The sequence below is a fragment of the Pteropus medius genome, unplaced genomic scaffold (genome assembly GCF_902729225.1).
Source record: "Pteropus medius unplaced genomic scaffold, Ma_sr-lr_union100, whole genome shotgun sequence".
Classification (NCBI taxonomy): Eukaryota; Metazoa; Chordata; class Mammalia; order Chiroptera; family Pteropodidae; genus Pteropus; species Pteropus medius.
In genome coordinates, this window is record NW_024347867.1 from 5,853,201 (window position 1) to 5,864,629 (window position 11,429).

General features: G+C 36.1%; 1 protein-coding gene across 16 annotated transcripts in view; it reads left to right on the forward strand.

The window, feature by feature from the left end:
- The window catches only part of VNN1 (vanin 1), a 29,161-nt gene extending 18,426 nt beyond the window's left edge, over positions 1–10,735 (forward strand). For 8 of the 16 annotated variants that reach the window (XM_039879049.1, XM_039879061.1, XM_039879050.1 and 5 more), the window contains 4 exons: positions 77–435; positions 5,445–5,615; positions 6,733–6,867; positions 9,564–10,729. In XM_039879049.1, the coding sequence (XP_039734983.1) occupies positions 77–435; positions 5,445–5,615; positions 6,733–6,867; positions 9,564–9,677 (779 nt within the window). In that variant the 3' untranslated portion in view covers positions 9,678–10,729. Of the gene's footprint in view, positions 1–76; positions 436–5,444; positions 5,616–6,732; positions 6,903–7,050; positions 7,109–9,563 lie in introns of all 16 variants that reach the window. The other 8 variants (XM_039879056.1, XM_039879059.1, XM_039879058.1 and 5 more) reach the window with 5 other exon arrangements.
- The last annotated feature ends 694 nt before the right edge of the window (positions 10,736–11,429 follow it).

Below are 11,429 nucleotides of genomic sequence, written 5' to 3' on the forward strand. Positions count from 1 at the left end.
TCAAATAACAAAAAAACTATGTGATCTTCTTTTAACTTTTCTATTTCAAATGCCATTTCTAACTTATCACTTCCAGGAAGTGGCATCTATGCACCTGATTCTCCAAGAGCATTTCATTATGATATGAAGACAGAGGAGGGAAAACTCCTCCTCTCACAACTGAATTCCCACCCATACCACCCAGTCGTGAACTGGACTTCTTACGCCAGTGGTATAGAAGCACTCCCAATGGGAAACCAGGAATTTAAGGGCATTGTTTTTTCTGATGAATTCACCTTCTTGGAGCTCAAAAGAGTCATGGGAAATTACACAGTTTGTCAGAAAGATCTCTGTTGTCATTTAAGCTACGAGATGTCTGAGAAGAGATCAGATGAAGTTTATGCCCTAGGGGTATTTGATGGACTACACACTGTTGAAGGGAGCTACTATTTACAGGTAATGGATTATTTTGGTAGTAGGGAAGTTACCAGATAAAATACAGGACACCCGGTTAGATTTAAATTTCAGATAAACAATTATTTTTATTATAAGTATGTCCCACTTTAGGGGATATATGTATACAAAAAAAAGTGTTGTTTATTTGAAATTCAAATTTAGTTGGGCAGCCTGAATTTTATTTGCTAAAACTTACAGTCCTAGATGTCAGCAAATGTTAAACTGGTTGGAAAAAGAACATTTATTTACAATACCAGTGTTTAAAATGATTTAATAATCACATTACAGATAATTTTAATGGATAATTAACCTCTGCTATTTCCCACCTAAACAAAGTTAGCCATTTTCCCTATTTGTTTACTAATGCCTATCTAGTTTTATAAAGAGCTTGACACTAAGTATGTCCTGGAGACAAATAGAGGTGATCTCTGAGATGTATAGTACAATAGTTTACTGCTGCATAGATTCAGCTATCTCATATCTCTCAACATGAAGGAGGAGCTATATTAGTCTCATGAGATAGAACTCCTAAGGAAAAACAGCTTCCTTGTTTTTTTCATTCTGCTCTTCTCCTCCTTGATCTGGCCTCCAATCCTATTTCATTCAGATTATTGCAATACGTTCCTAATAGTTTCCTGACAGTTTCAACTTCCTCTAGTCCATTCCCTACACCATAATTACAAAAATCACTAAACTCCATTTCTGATTATTTCACTCTCTTGCTTAAAATTTCTGTATCTTCTAATTGGCAAATTAAATTCTTTTCAAAAAACACTCAAAGTCTTGTTAAGTGCTCTCTTCTATTCTCTATCGTCTATGTTCACTTTTGCCCATATGTGCCCTGGGCTCCTGTCACATTGAGACATTTCTCCATTTCCAATATACCAGCTTCTGCATAACCTCTGGGTGTCTGCACTGGTGGTTTCTTTTGTCTATGATACTCGCCCCCCACCATTCATAGTGCTTTTCAGGTATTATCTTCATCAAGAAGTCTGCCCTGACACTTTCTGTTCCCACCTTCTCAACTGGATTAGGAATCTCTCTTATGTGCTCCCAGACATCCTATGCTTAACTTTATCAAAGGCATGTTGTGTCAAATTATGAACATATTTTTTTGAGTCTGAAAGCCCTTGAAATTCTGGAACTGTATCCACTGTGTAACATTTGTTTGCTATATGATAAGCACTCTACCAATGCTTGTTCATTTTGATAAACATTTATTAAGTGCTTTCTACATACTAGGTATATATTCTGTGCTAATGATATGAAAATGAGTAAGTATAGACCTTCCTTATGAGGAATCTAGTAGGGGAGAAAAACGTATGAACAGATAATTTCAGTACAAGTTGGCATGTGATAGAACATAGAATGCGCATTTGCAGTAGGAATACTAAGGAGGTGTATTTAGCCTATTTTAGAGATCCAGGGAAGTTTCTGGAGACATGATGTATGAGCTTGTGCTATTATCCAGGTGAAAAAGAGTGGGAGGGAATTCTAGGTAGAGTGAGAGCATGATCAAGGGTGTGGATATGTGAGAGAATAAGGTATGCAGGGAAGAGCAAGTAGTCCAGTGTTACTAAGGCATAACACAAGAGGTGAGGATTGGTGGAACATAAGCCTAGAGGCAGGATCATAACTTTCAGGATCTTACCTGTCATTTCTAAGATTTGAACTTTATTCTGCCAGCGATAGTCTTCTGTTGGAAGATGTTCAGCAAGGGAATGATGTGATCACATCTGCTTTTGAGGAGATGATTTTGGCTGCACTGCGGATGATGGAATTAAGCAAAAAGACTAGTGGATCACTAAACTAGTCCTATTAGGACCTGAACCAAGATTATGATAGTAGGAATAAAAGCATAGTATGGGGTCAAAAAATATTCAGGAAATTGAATGTAATAGCTAATTGATATGGAATGGAAAAGCAGAATGAAGGGTCTAGAATGTGCCAGGTTTCTGGCAAGAGTGGCTGGGTGAATGTTATGCTCGGACAGATCAGGATGTGAGAAGAAGAGCAGACTGGGTGGCAGTGGGTGGATACTCAGTTTTGCTTTGGATGTGCTTGCTGATTTTGAGATACTTTTAGGACATTTGGCTGGAGCCATCCAATAGGCTGGTGAAAATAATGGGTCTGGCACTTAAAGGAGATATTAGATTTAAAAATATTGTTTTGAGAATCAGCAAAATAAAGGTGTTGGTTAAAACCATAAGAGTGAATTGCATTACAAAGCTGACTACATAGACAGTAAAAATAATGGGCTTTGGAGCTCCAGTGTTTGGGCAGGAAATGGACAGAAGAATAGAAACCTACAAATATAACTAAGAAATAAAAGAGAACTTACAAAGAGAACTCTCACGAACAGCAAGGAAGTAGAGACTCTCAGAAGGAGAAAATTCTGAAGGGTATTTATACAATATGTTTACCATTATTGGCATGAGTGCAATTTTGGTTGAATTTCCTGGGCTCATAATGACAGAGTGAAACAGACTGCAGTAGGTTGAAAAGGTAAAGGGATGTGAGGATACTGCAAGAATGAGTTGCTATTTCTTCAAAACTCTTGTCTGAGACAGGAAGAAGAAAAACGAGACAGGAACTGGACACAAACTTATGATCACAAAAGCTATTTTTGATTTTTGTTTTTCCAGTAGATGAGAGAGGCTTGATTATATTTATAGGCCTAAGGGAAAGAGTAACAAAAAAAGGAAAAGGACGAAAACATAGGAGAAATTAATAATCCTAATCAGTGCTCTTAAGTGCTGGAGGAAAGAGGAAAAAATGGTATCAAGAACACAGATAGAAAATGTCCAGCAATTGAAAATTAGTTAAACAAATTATGTTGTATAAGAACTTTATTGCCATATAAATATTACCATATATTGTATGGCATTTTGACATTAATTAATTTCATTATGTATGTGGCGTATATATGGCATTACATTGCCATATTTTATTTTTCATGATATATTTTTAGGTTTAAAAAGTTGATTACAGAACAAGATAGCAATTTCTTGGCAATTCTCCTCTCTTTTTCCTACCTTCTCACCTTGGTCTTGGAACAGAAAAGCCTTTCTGCCTCCCCCAGAGTCTGGTTGCACTGGAGGAGAGGAGAGTGAAGTCCCTTCTTAGATGGGAAGAAGCTCAGCTCTGTCAAGTAAATAACACCCTCTGATGTTGTTGCTGGGCGATGGTCCCTTGGCTAAAGCACTGGTGCCAAACAGGTTTTGGAATTTAAAATTCTAAGTTTAGAAGTTTTCTCACATATAGGGTGACCCTTCTAAACCAATTGAACTTTCTGAGCATATGGGTAATACTTGCCAATTTTAAGCTTCGCAGTAAGGTTATCTAACTGGGCCTTTTTTTAAAGGGTAATCCATGAGAAAAGTATCTTTAAAGACTTCCTCTCGGGTTGGTCAGGTTTTCCAGGTTTCAAAATTCTTGTAGTTCTCTTTCTGAGTAAGGCTATCTAGTTTAGCAAATAAAAATACAGGATGCCCAGGTAAATTTGAAGTTCAGATAAATTTAAAGTTTAGATTTAAAAAATGTAAGTATGTCTAGGTCCTGTGGGATATTTGGGACATACTTATAACAAAAACTATTTTTAGTGTCTTTAATTTATCGGAACTTTGATTTAAACTGAGACTCCTGTCAGTATTTTATCTAGCAACCCTATTCTTGAAGGATAAATGCCTTGCTGGCAGCATTTAGACAGCCAAGTGAGAAATGACCTTGCAGGGTGGATGGCAGTGGAAGGAGACAGTCTCAGCATTCAGCATCATTCATTCATGTAATCTTTTTCAACTACATCTTTTAAAACCTCTATCTAAACATCATCTTTACCCTTTCTGGAAATGAATGCCCCTTTGCTGGAATAAAGAAGGGAGAGTTGTATCTGAGGCACTCTTAACGACTTTCAACTAATTTTCCTTATGTTAGCAAGCAGCTTTACCAGCTCCTGAATTAGCCAATGCTCCCAGGGATGGAAGCTTTTGAGTATTCTGCCGTGTAGATAGAGATGAGTCTTGGTTTTCCCCACTGCCAGTTTAGGACTTGGCTTTCTTAGGCTTGCTCACTCAGTTAGTACTTTTGTGTCGACATCTCAGCTTCTAAAATTATACTCTGGTTTATCCTCCCGGTTTCCTATCCTTCTGGGTTTATAGCTTAAAAAATATATGTATTAGTATAAGTAGTATTTCAAGGGAACAAAAAAAAACATGTATTTATTCTACCTTTACCAAAAAGTTATGTGTATGCCATCTTAACACACTTGCCCTAAGCGTTTGCTGTCCAACTTCAAAAGCAGAAGCAATGAGACCAGTTAGAGGCTATTGCTTTGGTCAGGCAAGAAATGAAGGTGGCTTGGAATAGGCTTAAAAGATGCAGTACAGAGAGAGTTAAATGAATATGAGTCTTTATTTTGGAGGCTTTTCTCTCTGCCTGGTGAGATAATTCATATCTTTAGATTATACATTCAAATAGCTATGTAGTGTAGTGTAGTATCATATAACTATGCAATTTAGTGAGAACTGTTTCAGTCCTTGCTCAGATAAAAAGTACGTGACTTTTCCAGGTCACAGGGGTTGTTGTCTTTGACATCAATTCTAAGGTTCACTACAACTTTAAAGTTCTTTTAGTGTGTGAACTAGGCAATAAAATAGGGACTAATCTAGTATTTAAGTTAAAGCTTTTTAAAGAATTGAACACTTTTAATTATTAAAAGCATTGCTAACTTAAGAACAATGAGAGTATACTTGTTCTGGCTACAGACCAAAGATTTCATTGCTTCTTTATGTGGCTTAATTTGTTTGACAATGAAGTGCAGAAAACACCAAGGTCTAAAGTCCTTTATTTTTATTACTAGTTGCCATAGATAGTCAGCAATGAACTGGACTAATCAATTGAGGAAATAATATTATTTTACCAAACAAAGGGACATAGGCATTTTTTTCAAGGTCAGAAAAATGTTTCAATTGGCTTTCCTAGGTCTTAATCATTTGCATTTACTTTCCTAGATTTGTACTCTGTTGAAGTGTAAAACGATGGACTTGCACACTTGTGGTGACTCAGTTGAAACTGCTTCCACCAGGTTTGAAATGTTCTCCCTCAGTGGCACTTTTGGAACCCAGAATGTCTTTCCTGAGGTGTTGCTGAGTGAAATTCAGCTTGCACCAGGAGAATTTCAGGTAGGAATTGCTGCTTAATGTCTCCAACTCCTTTCATGTAAAAGGAACCACTTTTTGAATACAAAACCTACTCAAGTGCATACAAATATCATAAAAAGCTCCATTTGAAAAGGGTAAAATTGTCTTTAGGGATTGCAAAGGACACTGAGCAGGCTGCATTTCTTGTATGGAAAGCCTTAGTATAATAATTAAATTGTCCTTGAAAATAAAGAAAAATGCTCTTGTGGGGACTGCAGGGACAAGGCTGGACTGTTTAACGTCTGTTGAGTAGGAAGAATACCCAAGAAGAGTTTTAGGACCAGTGCCACCAGAGGAAGTTGCTCTGCATCACCGGGCAGTGATGGCCTAGAATAGTTACAAGGAATTTCTCTCATGGTATGGGTGACCACAGGAGGAAAAGAAAGATGAAAAAGCTGAGGAGAGAGAATCTGCATGGCTGATGTTGGCAAGAAAGCAAAAACTTTTTTTTTAGAGGCCAGAAATAATTTCTTACTGCACAAGCACTCTGCCTAGCCATATTCTTCTATTGACTTTTCCTGCAGATTCTGCTCTCACTCCCCTTTCCTCGTGGAAATAGCTGCTATAGTGTATTAGGGGCAATGGGCAGGCTGGGACATTGTGATGAGCCATTGACAGGGATGATAGAAGCTCAACTCAAACTCCTCTTTGTCAATCCCTTCTGATCATTTGGAAAAGTCTTTTTCTTTAACTTTTCTTCTTTTTCTTCTCCTCCTTCTCCTCTTCCTCCTCCTCCTTCTTTTTTTTTTTTTTTTTTTTTTTTTTGTTGGAAGAGTCTTTATCTTGTCTGAGATGACCAGATTTCTCTCTTATATACTTCCAAATCCATTGTTTTTTTGTTTATTAACTCATGGGATGCTTTGTCAGATACGTAAATTATAAGATATTGATTCTAGGCATTTCAAAAATAAATGAATCAGTGCCAATTCCATAGATTTAATTTTTCTTGAACTTTGGGCCATTTCAAATATTTCTGATAACATGGAACCTAGCCATTATTTTTATTATTTCCTCATCCAGTTGTACTGAATTTTAATAATGAGTTGTGGGTTGTATAACTTAAAAGTAGAGCCAATGAACTTCTCTGTGTTTTAATTAGGTATCAAGTGATGGACGCTTGTTTAGCCTGAAGCCATTATCTGGAGCTGTCTTGACAGTAACTCTGTTTGGGAGGTTGTATGAGAAGGACCCAGCATCAAATGCTTCATCAAATGTCATGGCACAAGCACTAACAGTAATGCTTGTAGTTTTAACAACTATTGTCATTAAGTTAGTAGAATCTTTACATTTTCTCTTTTTTATTTGAATAATTTAAAAAATGATGGATAAAGAAAGAAAGATGGGCCTGAGCTTTTGATATTAGTGGTTGTGGCCTCTGGTATAAGTGAATTACTAATATGTATTTTTCTTTATTTAGACATACCCACACACACCAGACAATGAGAACCAGATAAATAGTGAAAACATTTTGAAAGGTAAAATCTGTAAAATGAGGATAACAATTGTACCCATCTTTCAGATTTTTGGTGGGAGAATTAAATAAGTTAATACATTTAAAGTGCTCCAATAAGTTCCTGACTCATAGAAAGCACCTGTATATGTTAGCTATCGAAATGATATATGATTGTCACTGTAAAACTAATTGTGATGAACTTATTGCTAAAATTATATTACATCTGGTTTTTTAAAGTGCATACATTTTCCAATAGTCAAGCAACCCTGCATATTTCAATCAGAAAATCAATGAATTCAGCATCAGCTAATTGGCTTTGGCCTGATACCCACCACTGATGTATCCCGGAGGGCATCTGAATTTACATCTATAAACCTGCTAGAAGGCTTTCACATTTTTTGTGTTTTACAGTGATAATTTACTGCCAATTTAGTGCTTTGCCTAAATTTTAGCATATTAATAGGGTAGCTCTAAAGTACACATTGACCAAATCTTGCCTGTTACCTGTTTTTGTGTGTCCTGTGAGCTATGAAAGGTTTTTATGTTTCTAAATGGTTGAAAAAGAAAATCAAAAGAAGAATAATATTTTGTGACACATGATAATTACGTGAAATTCAAATTTCAGTCTCCATACCTAAACTTTTACTGAACATAGCCACATTCATATGTTTAGGTATTGTTAATGGTTATTTTCGTGCTCCAGTGGTGGAGTTGAGTAATTGTGTGATATAGACCATAGGGCTAGAAAAGCTGAAAAACTTTGGTAGCTCCTACTCTAAAGTATTAAATAGCAATGGATTTTAATATTGAAAACCTTTAAAACAAGTCAGTGGAAAATTGCCCTTGAGAAACTCTCTTGTAATAAAATATTTTTATTTGCTTTGAATTATATTACCATCACAAAAAAATTACCATAATTAACATATGAACAAATATGCTAAATAAACTAATACTCCAAACAAGTGAATATAATTTTTATTAGCATGATGATTTCTATTCACTGTAAGATACCACATCATGAAGTTTTTTGTTACATTTGGTATGTTCTAAAATTCATGAAAGAAATTATAATATTTTTATTTTCACATTTTTCCTGGAAATCAACTAAGAACTGTTCATCTGAATATACTACCTGATATTTTTCCCTGTGACAAACTTACTAGCTTGTCTTAGAATAATTTTTCATAAAATTAAACATTGCTGCAGTGAATTTAGTTTTTTTAAAGGTGGCATTTACTACATCCATACTCAGCTCTGATTACTTTTTCATTCTGGATTTCTTTAATGCATATATGTCTATTTTATGATAGTTTTGATGTGTTTTTAACTGTAATTTAACTTTATTCTTCTTCAAATATTTGTGATGCTCATGTGATACAAACAACACAATTCCAAGAAAGACTAAGGCTCAAACAGTTTTTTATCTTTTAATATCTTGATGAATTTGAATGGTCCAGGGAGCAATTTTTGACACTTCTTCATTTAAAGATTACAATTTATGTTATCAACTTCATGATGATGTAAAATACACACACACACACACACACACACACACACACACACACACACTCTTACTGGTAGCCAGTTTCCAAGATGGCCCCCAGTGAACCCCATCTCCAGGCTTCATGGAGAGATTCTTCATGATTAACTGTTCTGCAACTATTAGCCTTGTCGTCTGCAATACATCTCAATTCACTACCTCTTTAATTATAACTGATAGCTTTTCTTCAGTTCTGCTTAAAAGTTCCAGTGATTTAATATGTTTGCTTTGTTAGTTATTTATCTAAATAATATATTTCAGTTTTCTTAGGGGCTAAATTGTATGCTTCTCAGCCTCATCCTATTTATTATGTTGAAGTCCTAAGTCCATACCTCAAAATGTGACTGCATTTGGAGATAGTCTTTGAAGAAGTAATATGAGGTCATTATGATGCAAATCCCCCTGAGTGAGGATGGGGCAAATCCCCCTGAGTGAGGACTCAAGCCCTGCACTAAGAGAAGAAAGGTCCTTGGCTTTGTGCAGGAAAGAATTCAAGAGCTAGCCAGAGTTAGAGACAAAGAAAAGTCTATTAGAGAAGGACCAACACTCCATAGACAGAGTATGGTCTTCTCTCAGAGTCAGAGAATGAGAGTCCCTGAGTATTTGGTGAATTGGGTTTGTATCTGTTTCTTAGCTTCTATGTAAAATTACTGATTACAGGGAGTAAAGAATGGGATAAATGATTGGGTTTATCTTTTTGTAGAAGGTACAGCTTTGTTTTCCTTTTATGGCATGGGTAAGTTTTAACAGCATGTGTAAATAGTTGTTAGTAATCTCTTCAGGAATCTTCCTTTGTTCTGTAGGTTCCTTGGGGTCTGGCCTTATGGCCGAGCAACCAGGTTCAGTGTCTAGCAGTACATAGCATGCTGTAAATTCAACCTGTTTTCATATTTAGTTAATTCGTGTCATTCTCATGTTTCTTTTCTATATTAATTAGGGTGAGCCCGAATCCAATATGACTCATATTCTTATAAGAAGACGAGACCACATGAAAACACAGAAGAAGATGGCCATCTCGGAAAAAAACAACCCTGCCAACACTTTGATCTAAGACTTGTAGTCTCCAGAATCATGAGAAAATAAATTTCTGTTGTTAGAGCCAGTCTGAGGTACTTTATTATGTCAGCCCTAGCAAACTAATAGAAATTCCAATACCTTCTCTCTCTCCAGTTTCTACCGTAATCTGAAGCTTGTACAAAATGGTTATCTAATAAGAATATCCAGCTGGCTGAGCTCCCCCAGACTCAACTAGATACTTTTAGAGAAGCATTGCTGATGAGCTGGTAATGAAGCCATCAGATCATTGAAGATCCTCTGGAAACAGGAAACCAGAGTCTCATTGATGAAATTATATGTTTAACATGACATTAAATGTTCTTTTTAAGTAACAGCAGAATCTCTTGACATTGCACAACCTAGTGAAACAAAGAACATCTTTTAAGTCAAAACATCTATCAACAGATAAACTATTTGCATAGCCCTGATATTAGCCTCACACTGTACAAAACATAACTTTCTGCAAAGGAGAGCGGAGCACTTGCAATAATGATCCATGCCAGCAACACAACATTTTGAAATAAACATTTTTGTGGCAGATGCTTTTCCTAAAAAATACTCTATCATCCAATAAATATTTGAGTGAAATTTATCTTGTGGTTTTGGGTGACATGAACTGACTTTTTAAAAAGATGTATTAGAAAATAAGAAAGCTCCTTATGTTTTTAGGAACAGGAATCATCACTACAAGCCTCAATACCATCATACAAGTTTAATTTAAAGCTGAAAACATGCTAATCTATCAGCAATAGGCTTAAAATATTAAATGCTTCAAAAAAAATCCTAAATGCTTCTTTTCTTTTCAATATTGATACGCTGTGACATAACAAATTACTTCCAAATTTAACAGCTTAAGCAATAAACATCATTTTATAGTTTCTGAGAGTTAGGATCTGGGAGACGTTTAGCTGGTTTTTATGGATTAGGATCTCTCTAAAGTTAGTCATCTCAAGGCTCTACTGAGGCTAGAGACTGCTCCTAGGCTCACTCACTTGGTGTTGACAGGCTCACTTCCTTGCTGGAATTGGCTGAAGGCCTCTGTTTCTCACCACATGGGCCTCTCCATAGACTGCCTGAAAGATTTTGCAAGAAGGCAGCAGCTGGCTTCTAGAATGAATGGAGTGGGGGTGGGAGTGGGGCGCAGTAGAGAAGGGAGGAAGGGAGAGAGAGAGAGCCTAAGATGGAAGCTGCAATCTTCTATAATCTAATCTTGGAAGTGATATCACTTCTGTTATCTGCTATTAGTCATGTAGACCAACAGTGGCACAATGTGGGAGAGAATCACATAAAGGTGAGAATACTAGGAGATGAGTGAGAATCATTGCAGATCACCTTGTATGCTGGCTATCACAGTAAATGTGCTTTTATATTTACATATGTATATATTTTCTATATAATTTTAAAACATAGGATTGTTTTCCTTTTCTTTTTGTTATATGTAATATCTTTCAAAATGGATCCCTAGTATTTATATCTGAAAAGTATTGTGCCAAATAACTTTCTACAATGACTCTGTATAATAAAAATTAAATCATTTAATAATCTCTACTTTTGGTCTGTAGCTGTTCCTACTTGCTTTGAAACCCTGGTCTCAAAAAATATTCGAGTTGCAAAAAAAGGAAAGAAATTTAACAATTGCAAAATGCAAAAATGCCCCGGCTGGATTCCATGGCCCCTTCACCCTTGTTTCCTGGAGCCAAGGAATGCCCCACCCCTCGCACCCTCAAAAGATGGTCGCTAATTTTCA